This window comes from Hippocampus comes, unplaced genomic scaffold (assembly GCF_001891065.2).
Source record: "Hippocampus comes isolate QL1 unplaced genomic scaffold, H_comes_QL1_v1.1 scaffold40, whole genome shotgun sequence".
NCBI lineage: Eukaryota > Metazoa > Chordata > Actinopteri > Syngnathiformes > Syngnathidae > Hippocampus > Hippocampus comes.
Window position 1 is genome coordinate 320,174 of NW_017842058.1, and position 20,104 is coordinate 340,277.

At 42.6% G+C, this 20,104-nt stretch overlaps 1 protein-coding gene across 3 annotated transcripts in view; it reads left to right on the forward strand.

The window, feature by feature from the left end:
- Positions 1-767: 767 nt before the first annotated feature.
- The window catches only part of ppp1r16b (protein phosphatase 1, regulatory subunit 16B), a 59,255-nt gene continuing 39,918 nt past the window's right edge, over positions 768-20,104 (forward strand). Inside the window, exons 1-2 of one of the 3 annotated variants that reach the window (XM_019861098.1) lie at positions 768-937; positions 19,004-19,436. In XM_019861098.1, coding sequence (XP_019716657.1) covers positions 19,169-19,436 — 268 coding nt within the window. In that variant the 5' untranslated portion in view covers positions 768-937; positions 19,004-19,168. Of the gene's footprint in view, positions 938-17,579; positions 17,697-19,003; positions 19,437-20,104 lie in introns of those variants that run through there. The other 2 variants (XM_019861096.1, XM_019861097.1) reach the window with 2 other exon arrangements.

Genomic DNA, 20,104 nt, shown 5'->3' on the forward strand with positions numbered 1-20,104 from the left:
ATTTACATTTTCCTCCTCCTCAGTTAAAGTTAATGAGCAATACTAGTTCAAATGGGTTTAAGGGTTCTTTTATTTCAGACAATGGCCTTTATTTTCAGCTGTCACTTCAACCTTCGCCGGAGCTGAAACTGTCAGCTAGGTAAGAGATTTGCTACTCCCCCCGCCACCCCCCCCAGAACATTATCTGAAAAAAAGAAACCTTAATCCCATTTTAACTAGTAAGAAGACGGAGGTCATAACGTGAGCAATGATAGTTATCTTTTATTTAGAATAGTGTGCTTTCATGTATTTCTATATTGCAAATATTTATTTTTAACCACACACTGAAGAAAGGTAAGTATAATTTACCTTTGGCTGGAACGGATTAATTGCATTTCCATTAATTTCACTGGGAAATATAATCTCGATTCATAAACCTTTCAGATTAAAAATGGGCTCATTGTGGAAATAAATGAATAACTGGAGGTTCCATTGTACTAATTTCCTGTTAGCCAGGGTTAGGATGTTACATAACCCAAAAATATGCAAATGTGAGAATTTGTCAGCCAATGGTATACAGGTAGGTTCCACCAAAAATACAAAATGAAAATAATAAATACAAATGAAAAAGGAAAAAAAATAATCCTCGGCTAATAGCTTTATTCAATTTTCTGCTCAACTTCAACTGGTGGTGTGCGGTGGGGGCTCTTCGATGCACCCCCTGCCTCACACTGTGCCTCCATCCTCCTCCTCTTAGCCCCGCCCCCCAGAAAACGAACCACACACACACACACACACACATTGACTTTTCTAATTCACACGCACACACACGCGCTGCATAGCTAAGCAGCTCGGCGAATCTCCGCTGTAACGGGACAAGTTACTTGAACCCACCGGGATAACCACCGAGCTCTCGCCGCTGCTCTCGCCGTATTGGAGCGCCTGTCCCCGGTCAGAGGTGAGTAGCGACGAGCCGGACGTGGTACCGAAGTCGCCGAGAAGGGATTTCCTTTTCGAGGAGGGAAAAAAAAGACATGTCTCAGTACTCGGGACTCTTTTCTTCTCCCAATTCGTCTTCTTTTCGGAGCAGTTTTAGCTAGTTAGCTCACTTTTACCGGCTTCCAGCGGGGCAACGAACGTTTGGATGGACGTGGCCGGCGTCTCGGCTGCAATAAATCGGGGGTCTGTTTGCAGATTTAGGGGAAGGCTTCGACATCCTTCCCCCGTGGAGATGTTGCTATTACACCGCTGTTACGGTACACATGGTGCTTCAGACTTTGGCCGCTCCTGGGACACCAACGACTAATACTGCATTTTAGCACTTTTTAACTTTTTAAAAATGTACCTCAATTTATTTACTTTTTGGGGGGCGGGGGCGGGGTGGCTTGTTAATTTCTCAAATTTTAGTCTTCATAATTTACTCTAGCTTCCTCCCATGTACATTCTGCAAACATGCATGTTAGGCTCAGTGAAGACTCTGAATTGTCCATAAGTGGAAACTGAGTGTGGATGGAGTCTCTGAAGCCAGCTGTTATTGGAGACAAAATTTTACAAACTGTAAGATGTGAATGAGAGTGTGAATGCTTGTGTGTATGTGCCCTGCGACTAACCGGTGGGCAGTCCAGGGTGCACCCCGCTTCTCTCGCTAAGTCAGGTGGCATTGAGGACTCTGAAGTTGTCCATAGGTGCGAATAGTTCTTTGGTTGTACGCCGCTTTGCTTGCCAAACGTTCACTGGGATAGGCTCCAGCTCATCTTTGACCTGAATGAGGTGCTATAGAACGCAGGTGCATGTCATCTTAAACGTTTCAAGTGAATATCTGTGCATCTTCTTTTATTTAATGTAAATTTTAGGTAATTTGTTTCCTTTAGGCTTTTGCCCGATGCATCAGCTAAGTGCTTTGACTTATGGTCCTGTATAATCACATTGAGGCAGTTTGATTGGCAGTCTTTGGAAGTTTAACCTACAGAAATTAACATCTGACATAAAAAATATCAAAACATATTTTTAATACTGAAATTAGGAATGCTTTGGTCTTCTGAAAAAAATATTTCTATGTTAATCCGTAAAACAAATTAGATTCACTTTTTGAAATGAACTACTGAAATAATTCAACTTTTTCTTTTTGCATTGTTCTAATTTATTCAGATACAATTGTAACATGGTTGTTACACTTACATGCCACGTCATGTCTACTCGTTACACTACAAATGTTCATTGTGATACATTATAGCATTTATGGGTTCAATCTTAGCAGGGGTTTTCCTATAACGGTTCTGCTGAGGTTTTACTTGTTTTTAGAATGGCATGGTGGGCAGGATCAAATGCTTTTGTAGGTCTTATATGGCCCACAAACCAAAAGTTAGCCACCCATTTTCAAAATGATTAGCTCATACTTGACTCATTGATCAGTGTGACTGTATGGACTTGTGAAAATTAAAATGGTTATTGATTAACTACATGCTGGTCATATTAATAAAAAAACAATAACAGCTCTCGCCCACCGTATCACAACTGTTCCATTTTGAGGTAGCCTCGCTCGCCTGTGTTGGTCTCGCCTTCATGTACTGTTGAACACATGCACAGAATACACAACACGCGCTAATGGAAACATCATTGGCTGTGTTTGTCTCACTTGTGATGGTGGGTGCCGCTGAGGCAACAGCAGTCTTTAAATGTTTGATGTGCCGAGCGGTCCTGAGCTCTTTCCGCCTCTGTTCCTTGCCAGCTGCTGGTTACAGAGACGCTCTTGTCAACATGTATGCGTTTGTGTGCCTGTATCAGCTGCATACAGACCTGCTTTCCAGCACTCCGGTTTTACCTTGGTGGATCTGAATCATCATGAAGCTAACCATTAGTGTTTTCCACAGTGGCTTAGAAGCACAACTGGACATAGAGAAACTTTTTAGGCCGATGGTTAACATACAAACTGGGCCAGAGGTGCACAGTGCAGTGTTTTTTTTTAAGATTGGTCCTCACCAGAGTATTAAACCAAAGCTAGGTATACACACACACACACACACACACACACACACACACACACACACACACACACACAACCATTTTTTACATCTAAAACTATTTTTTAAATGCGAGAGACCCAGCAAATGGTGAGCAAATAAATCATGTTGAGGTGACTAACAGCACACTGCGCACAAACCAGTTGTCTGTTGTAGTACCAAGACTGACCTACGAGAGGCAGCATGGTGCCACAGGGCAAGAAGGAAGCCTAGTCGTAGTCGAAGAAGAAACAGAATTAACCGTTCAGAGATGAGTGTCCAGAGATGATGGCTATTTCTTTTCGCGAGCTGGATCGAAGTTTTGCCTTTTTTCCAAAAAGACAGAAAAGAAGTTCAATTCTCAATTCTGGCTATCGTTGTCATCAGTAATCATGAGCAACACTTTGCTGACCGGCAACATCATATTACAGTCGAACCTCTTTTCAACGTACCCCGTTTACATTTTCACCCCTATAACGTTCATATTTCAACATCCCGATTTCACGTTGTTTATTTTCCATTTGCCGAGTTTGCTGAATAACGTAAACTTCATTATTACGACCAGATTACGGCCGTAATAATGAACCGTGGGAAGATAACTGCCGCCGCGACCTTGCTTATGAACAAAATGCACAGCACAAGATTCCCCACCATTGCTTAGCAACGTGACTGATCAACTCGTACATTTTTGTACTTCCGGAGGCACTGCGCGGTCTTGAGCACATTTTCTTAAAACATGTCTGTTAAACAGAAGCAAATCTCGCTGTCAGTGAAGGCTGAAATTGTCTCTCGCTTTCGTAAGGGAGTCTCCCAGACGAAGCTCAGCCGAAACCGCGAATTGCCTAAGTCAACGATTTCGACAATCATGCATAATGGCAACAAAATCATGGCCGAGTTCGAGGTCAACAGATTGAAAGACGATCGTCAACGTCTTTGGGGTGCGGCACATCCTGAACTAGAGGAGGCACTTTTCATTTGCTGACTGAATGTTTTCTTCATATTCTATACACTAGTTTGTAATTGACATCTTTGTACTGTATTAAATGTTCATGTTCATACTGTATTATACATCGGAGTTGGCGGCCATTTTATTGGAAATGGGTTCAACGAACTACCGTTATAACGTACGGATTCGTAATGTCCCTCGAGGTACGTTGTCATGAGGTTCAACTGTATTGGTTTGAGTCCAGGATCAGTCCATGCTGAGCAAGGGCGTTCTCTTTCCTTCCCCCGAAACGCTCAAGAAAATGTTTTTTTTTTTTTTTATAAGAGTTGATACAGGCAGCATTTCATCTCATGTTTGAAAAGGTTAAAGCGCGTGGCTGTGCATCAGCAAAATGAGATTCCTCTGAGCTGTCCTCACCGCTCCGCTGCCTCCAGAAGTACTTTTCCACCCCAACTCATGTTTAATTATTCTGCCGCTCTCTGATCAGACTGTGTCCCATTAAATATTGATCGCCACGCAATCAACAATCAAAGCAAAACATCGGGTTGGACTTTAACCTCCTGTGTTAAATGTGGTCATTCCTCACAGGAAGTCCCATCCTCACTTCTGCAAAGCTGCTCCTTGACCTCCTGCCGATTAAGACGTCTTCACTGAGCTGTGCCCGACACTGGTTCGCTTGCTTACGGTGGAAAAAGCGATTATACTAGATCAGTCTTCTGATCGCCGGGCTGTCTTTTAATCTGCCGTCTTGATAGAGGGACGGGTGAATCTTGGGCACAAGCTATGGAGGCTACACGGAGGTCCTCTGACCCCTCCACCCCATTTCCTGGCTATTTGTGGACGCCATTCCCCAAAGCTCTGCACTTGTTCCGCACGCGTTGATTTAAGCGTGTTGTAGGTCGGACTCCTTCCTTTGGGATCAAGGAATATAACTGATGAGACTTTTGGATTTTGCTGCAAGGTAAAACTAATACATTGGCTTTAAAATAACAGAGTGGGTTAGAATCTGAGGTTATCGGGCTGCATAGGAACTTGGGTGATTGGTGCCCCTCTGCCCCTCCTCTCAACGGATGCAGTGACCACTTGCGGGGTGAATAATACCACCGGCATCGGCTTCAACACCCTATTGATCTATAAGGTGGATGCTAATGTCCCAAAGTTAAGCCCTTTTATTTTATCCGTGCACTCGAGGCAGCCTTCAGTACATTTGTTGTATTTTTCAATTCAATTACAGATGAACTGCATGGAAGGAGCTCAGCCAATCACAGACTGTGAGGCTCGGCTGAACAGGAAGTGATCTCAGGGTTTGTTCAGGAAGGTGTTTCACTCAGGGAGGTGGGGGGGGGGGCATTGTCAAAGGTTTTTTTTTTCCCCTTACATTGTTGTTGAAAGCTCAGCAGACTTTCGTCTCCCTTCACACGGAATTCTCGACTGATGGTCATGGCAACACAGTCATTGAACTTTGAAGACAAAATGTTGCCCAGGTAGTCAAGAGAACCTTGCTATGCCGATTTAACTGCCTTTTTTTTTTCAAAGTTACTGTTCTGTCTTTTGGGATAGTAACAGAGCGGGTACAACACTTGTGTTCAATGAATGTTGGCGGTGTAACGTTTCACACTCAACATTCAGGATGGGAATAAGAATTGATTGATTGTGTGAAATTGATTGTTGATTCATTGAATCTTGAATGCAATAGAGGCAAAATACAGGGTGGGTGAAATGGAACCAAGCATTAGAAAATGCTCAATAGTCATTTTAGCATCACTGAAGTCATTATGAAAGTATTTTTTTAAACGGACAACACTAATTGACATTTCTTAAGGTTTTATGTCTCAGACTCTTCTTCTTCATCTTCTTCTCCTTTCGGCACGTCCCTATTCAGGGGTCGCCACAGCGAGTCAGTAATTTCCATCCGCCCCTGTAAACCGTCCTACCAACTCGCATGGTCGTCTTGGCAAAAGTTTTACGCCGGATGCCATTCCTGACGCAACCCTCCCCATTTCTCCGGGCTTGGGACCGGCACTGGGGAACAGTGCACCCCCAGGGGAGGGCACTGCCCCCCAGCGGCTGGGTTTTTATGTCTCAGACTCTGATTGTCTTATTTTTCCAGATGGCCTTTCACTTAACAGGTTGGTTTGGTTTTGTTGTCAACACCACTGCACTGAAATATGATTTACTTTCTTTTTCCGATGTGATCGAGAACATGTCATATTTGTTTCCATCAATGTATAACGGGAATATTTACCTTTCAACCGCTCTCGTGTGCACCACATGGCTTGATGAACAAGTAGATTCACTTGCGTGCTGTCTAAGGAAGAACAACATCGCGTCACTCATGGGAAGTTGAGTTGAGCTCTATCTCTGCAGACCTGCACTATAGCCATGTTCACACTGCAGCTCAATTCAGATTTTTTTTTTGGCCATATCCGACATGTATCTTATTTTTTTCATGTCGTGTGAAGAGTACAATTCAGTTTTTTTTTTTCAAATCCAACCTGGACCTCTTTCATATGTGGATATGAATCGGATAGATATGAAGGCACGCTTATCTGTACACATCTGACCTGTACGTCATCAAAAGCCCAATATGAGCTCCGCGCGGGCGGGGTTGGAGAAAGCTTGGGATGGAAATTACTGACAATGAGCAGACACAAATCTGCATGACAGTGTTGACTTTACATTTAATGCCACTTAAAAGCATTGAAGCGACATTTGTGGTGACAGTTGAAATTCAGCCACACAGACCATTTATTTCGAGAGGCAATGACGTGATGCCATCTTTAGTGGACTTCTTCAAAGAAATGAAGAGACCGAAAAGGGTCGCTTCATTTCCCCTAAATATTTCTACCTCATCTCGTCTCGCTACTCCGGCACTATGAAATGAGAAAAAGATACACCCGTACATGCGGGACCATATTGACTTCCATAAAGTCTTTTTTTGGAGGGGGATACGTCACTCGACGTTGTGCTTTGTGTGCGTGCGTATCACATCACAGACGCTTTGCGTTCCCAGCAGAAGAGACGTTTGCGAACGAGTACATAAAATGATGTGATTAAACAAAAAAAAAAAAAAAAATCAGAATTGGGCATTACACACTGCAGGGTGAACGTACAATTTGTAGTCTTATTTATTTCATTTTTTTTTTCTAATGAGGGGTAGGCTATTCTCGTCCCTATTTTAAGTGTTGCCGTGATTCCTCTTGTTTTACATGATGGTTCTGTTCCGCTAACCGCATGATTTGCTCATGGCTGCAATTAGTCACGTTTGCGCAATGTAATTTGTTTGTGCGGGCACATTATTCTATTTCTTCTTTTATCTGCGTTTCCTCTTTCCTTGATGATTATGCCTAGTGAATGGGTGTTTGTGTTGTAAGTATGCTGCTGTTTGGAAGGAGGAAATGAAGCTGTTATCTAAATGTAGATTGGTACATAACCAATAAGTGGAAAAAGAACATTTGAGTTAAGGTCAGCAGCGTATTGAATGCAGAGAGACTTTGTGAGAAGCTTGTTGGAGGTATTTTTCATGAACTTTCTCTCTCGGGTTGAGTCATTTTTAATGTCTGGTTGGCCTCAGTAGCCACTGACCTAAAAGGGATCACGTGGATCGTGTGCCTGGTGGTGCCTGGTCCGGGATAAGCTGCACTCAAAGCGTGTTTGTGCACTCGTTTCAGTGTTTTGTGGTTTGTTCTGTTGTTAAATTGGAGCATGTTACTGCGTGTTTTTCCTCATAAACACACACGCGCTCTCTTTGAAACATTTTATTCGACCAAGCAGCATTTGGGGGTGGGGTTCAAAATTAAACAGAGCATGTCTTTTAACTCATCTCATATCTGTTGAAATATTGGTCATCTGAATGCCTTATTTGAGTTCTCAAAAAATGCATTATTAATTCAAATTGAGTCTCGACGTCACACAGGCTCACACCCAAATGGGTGTGTTGACTGGTCACGACTATCTATCCATCCATCCATTTTGTGAACCGCTTTATCCTCACAAAGGTCGCGGGGGATGCTGGAGCCGTTCCCAGCTGTCTTCGGGCAGTAGACGGGGGACACCCTGAACCGGTTGCCAGCCAATCGCAGGGCACACAGAGACGAACAACCATCCACGCTCACACTCACACCTCGGGCCAATTTAGAGTGTTTAATCAGCCTGCCATTCATGTTTTTGGAATGTGGGAGGAAACCGGAGTACCCGGAGAAAACCCACACAGGCCCGGGGAGAACATTGCAAACTCCACACAGGAAGGCCGGAGCTGGGATCAAACCCATGACCTCTGCACTGTGAGGTCGACGCGCTAAGCACTGGACCACTGGACCACTGGGCCGCCTGGGTCACGACTACAGATCGGAAAATTTAGTTGAACTTACTCATGAAGTCACAAACTTTGCTCGTGGAATTATAGTATATTAAAATGTGAGTGATTTCGCAGGCAATGAACAAACTATAAACACATTTGATTGTAATGACAAAAACACAAACACTGAACAGACTGGTGGAGCGTAAAGGTTTGAACTACCCCACCGACACAGCAGCACGGTGTTGCGCTTCTTTGATCACACGCCGACATCTGAGAGCCGCTTCTTTCCTTTGTCATTCTAACGAGACAAGTCAAACGGCAGCCGCGGTTTCAATCATTTCAACCACCGCTGGACGACGGACCGTTTAAGTGACGTCTACCGATCTGTCGTTTATGAAAGGAACTCGTATCCGCTCAGTCGGATCACAGGCTTGATTCATCTTAGCGCGAGACAGTAACGCTTTAGAATCATGAACCAAACTTGCCTTGTCATTTTTTTTCCCTATTGAGTACTCTTCGCCCAAAGATAGAAAACAGTCAATACACGGTTTGTCTTTGCACATCAGTAATGACAATCCATTCTCTGTAGTAGTCACTAATGCAAACTGTCATTCTTGGAAAACATTTACTAAGTCAGCAATAAATGGTTACATTAATTTTTTTAACAGTGTAAGAAGTCAGCCATGTTAAGAGTAGTACAGTAATTATTACAGAAAGGAGGATAAGAGCAAAATAAATAAATATCACAAGTTATGTTCACAGTGACAATTGTAAATACAAAATACAAAACAAACTCTTGAGACCCAAACACTTAAATGTCATGTCATACTCATTTGACAACATGACGCTAAAAAATAAACAGCTTTCAGATTATTTGCTGTCGGAACAAAACACAAAGTGCGCATGTTCATCTCTTCCTTACCTCGACAAACAACGCACGCTAAGTAGAGCCTTCCCAACATGCAAAACGTCTCTCGATCCAGATGTATCACTTCAACGTACTTCTTTGAGTGCAATTCCTGTTGCGACAGGGCTTTGGCGCCATCTGATGACATCTTCAAGCATTACAAGACCACAAAGGTTGTTAACTACACGAAAAAAAAAAAAAAAGACAAAACATTTTTTCTTTTAACACATGCTCCTTAATGATGAGTGTGGAGGGCGTTGTAAAAGTCACATCTAATTTTTTTTTTAAACATTAAATATCACACACAAGTGTAAAAATAAGTTAATCGCCGTGTCTGTGGTTGTTCATCAGTTAGTACCGTATTTTCGCACAGAAAAGGCTTACATTTTGTATGCACATTCTCTTTTAGTTTGAATTCAAAATCTTTCAGGGAGTTTCAAGTCGTTCCACAAATAGTTGACATTCGAAGAGTGGTGTGTGTCATTTCTTGACTTTTTTTCTTTTTAAATGGCGGTCTGTTGGTAGGACAATGTCCCCATTAAACTGCTGCTATTGACCGCAAATAAAAGTCTGTGGCATTTTGGAAGTTGCAGGATAAGCGGTCCCCAGTGCATCAGGTGGAATGGTGCCAGCATGACGGATGGAAGCATCTTGTATTGAAGAAAGGTCTACTATTCTAAGAACACAGTTTGTTTGTGCCTTATATGTTCAATTGTTTGTGCAGAGTATGCTACAATTTTACCCAAGATAAAACCTCCAGACAGAATTCCCCCATGCACAGCTCAAGCTGTCCTGTAATGGGTGGAAAAATATTTTGATGGAATGCCCTCTCGTCCCTTTTGCGTTTTTATAGCGTCGTAAGATAAGAAATCACATCATGCCCATTTTATTTTTCCGCCTCTGCCTTCGCACACTGTTAAGCGGGCCAAGTGTGGCAGCCTCAGTGCACGCTTGTCTCGCTCGGGCATCAGATTAGAAGTGACACTGACTGCAGGCTGGCTGAGTCTCAGTCTTGTTTACCCTGGTCGGGGTCATCATTAGGAGTCGAAATGACTCAACGGTGAGAAAAAAGGATCCAAATAGGGAGAGGGGAGAAAGTGAAAGAAAAACACCCCGAATGATTTTATTGAAGAAACAAGCATGACATTTAATTCCTCAATCAGGGCGCCTTCCCCCCCATACATTTAAATACACATGCAGATTTTGACAGTTTGTGTCATCTGTATGGAGCAGATGGAGAAATAACCCCTACCAAGGGCACGGCAGAGGGCTCATTAAACACGTAAAAGTTGCAGGCCAGTCATAAGCTTTTCGTTCACTCGGAAAATTGAGTCCTGCAGGAAAAAAAAAAAAAAAAAAGAGCCAGGCAATGCTTATCCTTTTGAAGAGTGAGTTTGGGGAAAGAGGATCAGTCAAGGGTATTCTCCGGCAAGGCTGTAAAGCTCTGGATCTGGCTCTAAACTTGCTCTGCGACCTCAAACCTGCACATAGCTGATGAAATGATCAGAAATGAAGACGGCAAACCAATTTACGGTGCAGAACCCAACAGTGACAGCCTCTGTTGTTTTGATAGTCAACTAATTGTAAGCCCAGTGAAGCGCCGCATCGGAGTTGCTTGGGTCCTCTGTGTCTCATTAGTGTCGATTCTGTAAAAGCAAACTTCCTTTTGGTAATGGATCATAGTTGATGACAGTACACTACAGTAGATGGCCTTAAATAAGTATCTCTGAAACTTTTTTTAAATGAAAGACTACTGAACCCTTTCATGCACCCTGTAACCTGATAACATGATAAGCTGTCCACTGTAGTAACCGCTGTCCTTGAAAGTTTTAGAGAGGGATATATTATGGTAAACTGACCTTTCGGTCATGGCATCTCCGTTCAACCGAAACGGAGCGCGCCGTGGTGTTTTAGCTTTGTTTTCCAACCTCCTATCGTAACTGTGATGGACTGTCGGGGGATGGGTTTTTCGAGTTTGGTAGCTCAAAGGTGAACTACGGTTCAACCCGCAGTCTACTACTGATGCAAGTGCCTTCCCTCAGCAGCCTACTTGACACCCCCTTTTTCTAGTCCCACTGAATGATTGTTCTGAGTGGGTGCAAATCAGCCACTCTGCCCCCGGTCTTGGTTCTGAGCTCGGATGTTGCGACAAAGCGAGAGACTACTAACTGCAGAAGGGAAAACCCAGAGTATGAAGGAAAAAGGAAGCACCCATAATGTATTGTTTGTGTTTTCATCCATGGAGGCAGCACTTCATCACCAAGCTGCCGAATTACAGTCGTCTATTACAAAGCGGTTTGTGAACCCGTGCGTGTCGTACTTGCACAGCGACTGGTAATGACGCTTGTGATTGTGTGGAATTGTTTAATTGTTGTGTTGTGAGGCAATTATGAAGAAATGAAGGGCATTATTTGATGCTGTTGACTGGTGTGTCTTCTGTCTAAAGAAGCCCAACATGACGTCATCTAAACCCTACATCAGTGCTGTGGCACAACTCCCCTGGCAGCATTAACGTTCTCAACCCTGACATCGAAAAGCAATTCAGATCAATCAAGGAGAGATTCTCCCATGTTTGCAAAATGATAAGCTGTCCACTGTAGTAACCGCTGTCCTTGAAAGTTTTAGAGAGGGATATATTATGGTAAACTGACCTTTCGGTCATGGCATCTCCGTTCAACCGAAACGGAGCGCGCCGTGGTGTTTTAGCTTTGTTTTCCAACCTCCTATCGTAACTGTGATGGACTGTCGGGGGATGGGTTTTTCGAGTTTGGTAGCTCAAAGGTGAACTACGGTTCAACCCGCAGTCTACTACTGATGCAAGTGCCTTCCCTCAGCAGCCTACTTGACACCCCCTTTTTCTAGTCCCACTGAATGATTGTTCTGAGTGGGTGCAAATCAGCCACTCTGCCCCCGGTCTTGGTTCTGAGCTCGGATGTTGCGACAAAGCGAGAGACTACTAACTGCAGAAGGGAAAACCCAGAGTATGAAGGAAAAAGGAAGCACCCATAATGTATTGTTTGTGTTTTCATCCATGGAGGCAGCACTTCATCACCAAGCTGCCGAATTACAGTCGTCTATTACAAAGCGGTTTGTGAACCCGTGCGTGTCGTACTTGCACAGCGACTGGTAATGACGCTTGTGATTGTGTGGAATTGTTTAATTGTTGTGTTGTGAGGCAATTATGAAGAAATGAAGGGCATTATTTGATGCTGTTGACTGGTGTGTCTTCTGTCTAAAGAAGCCCAACATGACGTCATCTAAACCCTACATCAGTGCTGTGGCACAACTCCCCTGGCAGCATTAACGTTCTCAACCCTGACATCGAAAAGCAATTCAGATCAATCAAGGAGAGATTCTCCCATGTTTGCAAAATAATGAATTGATTGTTAATTCTCCCCATGGAGAAATGTTGTCAAATTATGTGCTTATGATCCGAGATGTTACAGAGGTATATGGCTTCCTAGCTTTGCTCCAGCAGCTATGAAAAATGGACAGAATTGCTGTTTGCTACGAAGCTAATGTGTAAATAAAATATTTAGAATTCAAGACTCAGGCTGCGGTGCGACCAACACATCATGAAAATATAAGGAATAAGGATCATTTGGTCCACAGATGCAACGACAATACGCAAGTCAACGTGACCTGCTCAACAGTAGTGTGGTGAAAGGTGTGTATGTGCGTTCTTCCAGAGTTTATGTGCACAAAAAACACCCGCCCAAACAAACAAGAAGTGTACAAAGTGATCAGTGAGAGCATGTTTAAATGCTTCACTTTACTCACTGTTTGGTAGTCTGAGACGAGGACCTGCTGTTGACACTGTGGTGGCCTCACAAATGCGCAGAAACTATTTCCATGCATTTGTCACAATCTGTTGCCAAAACTTGACAAGGTGTTGCAATTTCTTATTGCGCGTGTATTTTCCCCATCTTAAATATTCACCTTGTGGCACAGCACAGCGGACGATCGATTAGCGTGTCTGCCTCGCGGTTGTAAGCTTCGGGATTTGAATCGCAGCTCCTCATTTCCTGTGCGGACTTTGCCATTTGTTCTCCCTGTGTTTGCATGGATTTTCTTTTTATTCCCACAGTCCAAAACCATACATCGAAGGCTTTAAATTGTCCTTAGGAGTGAATGTAAATGTGAGAATGGTTGTTTGGTCTCCAGTACTGTGAATGGTTTGCAATTGGCTGGTGACCAGGCCAGGATGCAGCCCGCCTCATATTCAAAGTCAGCAGGGAAATATTGGAAACAGGAGTTCAGATCATTCAGAAGCTGTGAGCATCCTTCTTAGCATGCAGCGGAAGCTCCAGTTTTCTGCAAATCCCAGAGGTGCCCACCGTATTTGAGTTGAATTGTGATCATCTTGTGGTGTTGTAGTACAGCTGGTCTGCAGTCGTGGGTCTGGTATGCAGCTGGATCGGTTTGAGACTACAATAGCCGATTGACGACAACACACTGGTGAGACTGAGTCAGGCAGCATCGAGTGTAGTGAATTAGCCCCGTGGCCGGGGGGAAAGCGAAATTTGTGAGACGCGTCAGATGGAAAAATCAATGCGAGTATATAGAGTTTGGAGGAATTCACAGCACCGGGAGCAAAGTTATTACATCGAGTAGCGGTGGTTAGAACCAGCTCGGAACTGGACAAAACCTGTACAAATGACACAAAAATGGTGGATTCAAACCAAAATGGAAAACTTGCCATGTCTTTTCGGGCACAGGTGCTTGGGACTTTTTGGAATCAAACTCCTCCCATGGCCATCTCAGTCCCCAGACCTCATAGGAGAAGATGAGGGGCATTCCAGCGCGAACATTTTTTTCTCGGCTTACACAAGAAAAACATTTCTTATGGATTGGATATTAGGGCAATATTTATTTGTTGACTTATATAATTTTTCAATTTGGTGGGATTTACAGTATGAGAAAGCCCTCAAAATGGAAAAAGAATCATGTAAAATTGGCTGATGGATCCCATCAGTCAGTGACACCCCCTGTAGGTTTTTCTCCAGTCTGCTGTCTGACGGTATACCCGAGTGGATCGTTGCAACAAGGGCGATGACGTCCCAGAATGGAGACAACCCGAGCTCTTTAAATCAAGGTTCCACTCGAGGTGATACGTTCTCCTTCCATGCTGCCAGCGAGCCCAGTGCCAACGAGGACAAGTCACCCAGACAGAATAAAAATGTCCTCCAAGAGGACGCCCCGGGGAACGAGAGGAGGGAGTGCAAGAGAAGAGATTGTTCAAGTGGCGCATCGCTGCAGCGGCTCTCCAAACGCACCTAAGTCTCTTCATCATTGTTGAAGTGTGTCTAAAAGACAGGATTGGGAGTATTGTAGTTGCCATCATAAAGTCTTTACTCTCGGTACAGCCAATTTTTACTGCTGGACAAGTGTAAATAAAGAAGGTTGTCTTCCATCCATTTTCTCGGCTGGAGTCTATCACAGTGGACTTTTGGCGAAAGAAGCAGGATAGGTCACCAGTCGATCACAGGGTTCATACTTGGCATGTTAGTATAAGTTATACAGTTCATACAGTTAGTACAAGTTAAATACAGTCTAACAACGTACAACTCTGACTTACTTTGAGTACAAATTTGGGTTACACCGTGGCCGTATCATTAGAACTCCGTCATAAAAGCTCCGACGTCCTGTAAATTTGAGGGTTTGGCTCCCCAAAACCCTGAAATGGACAGAATCACTTATTTTTTTATTTTTTTACATATGAAAAACAAAATGCTTTGATTTAATTGACATTATTTAACATATACATTAGTCCCTGGGCCCTGGGGTCACTTGGTGGTCGGTAAGGAAGGAGAAGTCAAGAAAGCATTTAGATGTACTGAAAGTTTAAAGTGCTTTATTAGCAATGAACATTGTTATTTTTTTAGAGACTCAATTAGCCTACCTGAGCATAGCCTATAGGCTTTTAAAAAGTGCTGTAAATGAAACAAGGATTTGTACTTTAACACTTTTAACATTTATGAAACACTTAATAGCCTGAACTTGAGCATATAGACACGGCCTATCGTATTGCATATGTATAAAGTGCTGTATATTAAACAAAACCTGTCTGCCGACACATTTACTGAAAGAGGACAATACTTAAATAGCCTATAAAGTGCTGTAAAAGTAACAACTGGGGGACAACTTTACTTTAAGAGGAAGAAAAAAATGAAACGTGTGAATAGACTGAACTAGGCTGAACATGTATTCTTGGCACAGGCGTGCCGCTATGTGGCCTTAAACTGTTATTAGCCACCGTAGATGTCGAGAACTATAAAAGTGAAGAACATTATGTAAAAGTTTGACATTGTCTTAAAAGGAGTTCAAATGCTTTTGCTTACTTTTTTTTTTTTTTTTTTTGACTGACTGAGGATAATCACCATTTTCAAATCACAATAAAATCTCACTCAGCTCGCTGGATTGAGGTCACTGGGGAACTGCAATCATCTTTATCGAGGTGATTATAGATATAATATAGATAATGTTCATCATATACTGTAACTAACACACATAAATAAGAAGTGATTACTGATTGTGCAACATTTACATTGTCGTTCTTATTTATATTCATATTAGGAGATTTTCCATTCCTCTGTACTCATGTTGCTGTATATTAGCATACTTGACTGTTAGGCTGTTAGCATCACTTGTACTTTTACTTGGCAAGAGAACCTAATTCCGAAAAGAATATTGACCCATCTACTGTGTTTTTGGTACAGAGGTTGCTATCTGGCTATATTTTAACATCAGTTATATGGTGTGACCACCATATGCTTCACACAGTGCAACACATCTCCATCTTGGTACACTACGCACGTGTGAGATGGATGGAGTTTGTTAGCAAGGAGAAATGCTTACAGAACCCAATTAGACAGATTTATGCTCAATATTTGAGAGGAATTGGTCTTTTGTGTACATCGAAAAGTCTGACTAGTCGTGCCATGATTGTTATTTTGTTTTGAAGTAAAAATAGCTGAAGAGCGGAACGGCATCCTTCTCGTCAAGTCGACAAATGAGACTTTTGGTGTTGTGAACGCGGCCGTCGAAACAAAATACACATGAACGGTTTCTCACCGCAAAAAAAAAAAATCAAGTATAACTGACGGCTGGCAAGAATGTTTATCATCGTTCCTGCTGTTCTCTTAGATGAGCTGCATCAAATTGAGGCCGTGCCACTTTTTTTCACCCTCCTCTCCATAAAAATGTGCAGTGCACTGTAGCATTCCGATCTGCTGCCAGGGAGCTGATTGAGGTCAATCTGTGATTTGCAAGCCTTGGACCCTGGGGAGCGGCTGTGATATCACAGTGGTGACTTACAGCTCCTCGTTCTCACTTTATATCTTCACAATTGTCTACAAATACTGCACTCTCGCTTCTTCAGCTCTGCTTAACAATTTGGACATTCAAATTCTGTTGCCCGTAAAGTTGGAATCATCTCTGTTTACTCCTATTTAAATGCATAGATTGACTGAATGCTCCAAATTATCCTTCGGTGTGATTGTGAGTGTAAGACGGGCGGTTGTCTACCGTTTAGCCAAGCATGTTTTTGGAATGTGGGAGGAAACCAGAGTACCCAAGACAATCCTCAACAATCAATTCCACACGGTGGACTGACTTCTTTAATCATTAAGCGATTAGCATTCCCATCCCTGCTTTCTTGGCTCTTTTAGCCTTTTGTGAAAAGATGCATTCAACCTTGCCGTCTTGACACAAGGGAAAAAAAAGAAAACAGCTGTCAGCTTTAGTTTGAAATCCTACCAGAACAAATTGCGAGCCTGCTACTTTAACGATCAGCCTCGGAAATCATTTCCAATTTGGTTTAAACTTCTCGCGCTTTTTTTTTTCCCCGTCTCACTCACTCCTTCACAATCGTCACACATACCCGAAGTGATGGTGTGATTTATGACGATTGGTTTCCTGACCTCGCATGCGTGCGGCTGTTTGGCCCAGAGAAAAGCCACGCAGGCACGGGGAGAACATGCAAACTCCACACAGGAAGGCCAGAATCGAACCCTCCACCTCCGCACTGTGAGGCCGATGTGATAACCAGTCGCCACAGTGCCGCTCGTCCTAATATTAAAAGATTGATAATTCCGAAAGAGAAAGCCCCCCCCGCCCCATATTAAAAGAAACAAATGTCTTAATAGGACGAGTAATAAATCAGAACATCACATTAAAAAGTTCACCTTTTTTAACAAGAATGAAGAAGTACATTTCACAAGAATTACGTTTTCCGAGAATTAAGTAGAGAGCGAGAGAGAGAAATATATATATATATATATTAGTTTGAAATCCTACCAGAACAAATTGCGAGCCTGCTACTTTAACGATCAGCCTCGGAAATCATTTCCAATTTGGTTTAAACTTCTCGCGCTTTTTTTTTTCCCCGTCTCACTCACTCCTTCACAATCGTCACACATACCCGAAGTGATGGTGTGATTTATGACGATTGGTTTCCTGACCTCGCATGCGTGCGGCTGTTTGGCGGCTGCAAAGGAAACGAGACTTAACATCACATTGCACTATTGGTTGTTGGATTAGGCGGCACGGAAGGCAGCGAGCCAAGTAAGTGGTTGATTATTCAAGCATATAAATACACACTTTAGTGTAAATAAGCAAAGGGTGGGTGGGTGGGGGGCTATCGAAAGACTTTCTGGGTGTTATATCTTGACTGTCATTGTCACAAATGTTCATGACGGTAAAGGAATGTCAAGTTTTCATTCAAACCCTTTTGAGAAGTTGTTTTTAACTTCTCAAAACAGTACACGTTCTTGGCCGACGTTTCAAAGGCTTTTGCTTTTTGCTCTTTCTTCGGGTGGAAATTTCTGTTTCGGTAGTTGTTGGAAAAATGACTGCTCTGCCCTAGTTTGAGAGCTTATCTTTCATGTGCAGCATCCAGGAAGTGGTTAACCTTGGTAGAGTGGCAGGAGACGGACGCATGAGGCTAACGGAAAATTAAGAAAACAAGCCTTTTTATTTATTTATGTTTGCAGTTGGCTGGCTAGAAATGCAGATGTAGGCCTATTTTTTTTTGATAACTAATTAATTATAGAAGTCTCGCTGAAGATCATTGACAGACAGAGATTATTGTTTTGTTTAAATTATTGGTTTGACTCTCAGCTCAGGTCTTCCATAGGAAAGGAGGCGGGGGGGAGGGGCACACATGCATACTGTTACGCTCAATAAATGTTTGATAATGCCTTGGTGCCTTGAGATTCGACTGAAATGTGAATTAATTTATGTAGTGATTAGAGATGATTACCTAACATCGTTTCATGAATAATGAAAAGGTGAAATGATGAAGTCAAAGATTTACTCTTATTGCAATTTCTGACATCCTTATTCAAGGTGTAACGAAAACGATTTGAATTGAAAAAGATATGAATTATGAATAAATAATGAATAAATATTAAATCGCAATCATTATATTGAAGGAAAAACACAATTGCAATTAGATCATTTTTCAAAATCGTTCACCCCTAATTGCCACTGAAGTTTTCACTCAAACTAAATATAAAATTGTTTACCATATCATATATACTGTATTGTATAATTTTATACTGTCCCTTGGTGGCGAAGACGCACACACCAGAAGCAGCAGCACAATGGTCATTGAATTAAAGCATATAATCACGACGCAAATACTGTTTCATTATTTACATTCTGTTGAATCACATTTTTACTGTCTGTTTTTATATTGTGCGATACTGTCGCGTCCGACCTAATATGCTAAAATTGTGTTGGTGTTTTTTCGGGGGTGGGCTTGAAACAATGAGGGGCATTTTCATTCATTTCAATGCGGGGGAGATGACATGATTTGCAATATGATCTTGATAATAATGATGCTTCTCTTTCTGTCGCTTTCTTGTCAGAACTGCATCGGAAATCATCACAGCGACGACAATGATGCTGACGAAGAGAATGACAGGAGGAGGCCACCGCCGAAGGTGCAGCCCTCGCTAGACTTCCGCCATCTGCTCTGCTCTGCTCTGCCCACCACCACCACCGTCCCCAACCCACTCCGACGCTTCACCATCATGGCCAGCCACCTGGAGTTGATCCAGGAGCTGCAGCAGCTGGACAAAGTCCCCAGTCTGGAGAGGCTGCGGGCGGCCCAGAAGCGGCGCACGCAGCAGCTCAAACGGTGGGCCGTGTACGAGAAGGAGATGCAGAACAAAAAGCGCAAGGCAGACAGGAAGGGACGCAACGCCAACGGCTATCAGCACGCCGAGGCCAAGAGGCGAGTGTCGTTCGCAGCCAGCGTGGCGCTCTTGGAAGCGTCGGCCAGGAACGACCCGGATGAAGGTAGATGCACTCATGTGGTGTATTTTAAATTTTTTGCAAAGTCATATCAGCGGCACGATAGCTAAGGTCAAATTTTGAGCACGATTGGATCTGTTCAAGTTATAAACCTCACTTTAAGTCATATTCAGGCTTTCAAGTAAGGGAATTACCGTTAAAATAAAAACATTACAAAAAAGAAGTGTGTGCCTAATTTAAAAAAAGAGTTTCAAAAATGATAAGGAGGAAAGATGGAATATTGCAAAGAAAACTCGTAATTTTATAAAAATTAAGTTGCAATATTACAAGCAAGATGTTTGTTTTTACAAGAATAAACCACATGAAGAAGTGTCATTTCACAAGAATAAAGTCGAAATATTACGAGAAAACAGTTGGAATTTTAAAGGCATGAGAAAGGTTCAAGAAAAAAGTGGCCATTTTAGTGTTTTTAGCATTCAGCCGACAACTAAGTTTCGATCATACATGCAAATATGTTTATGTGTATATGCCAGTCAAAAATGTTTGGCAATACCATGCTTCCGTAAATCAGCGGTCCGCACAGAGACAGACCCCAAAGCTATTATGGGAGCAAATTTACATCATCAGACAAGGCAAATATGGGCGCAACTCTGGCCAATCAGAGTCCTAAAATTTGTTTGCATGTTGAAATAAACAGAATCCGCCAATAAATG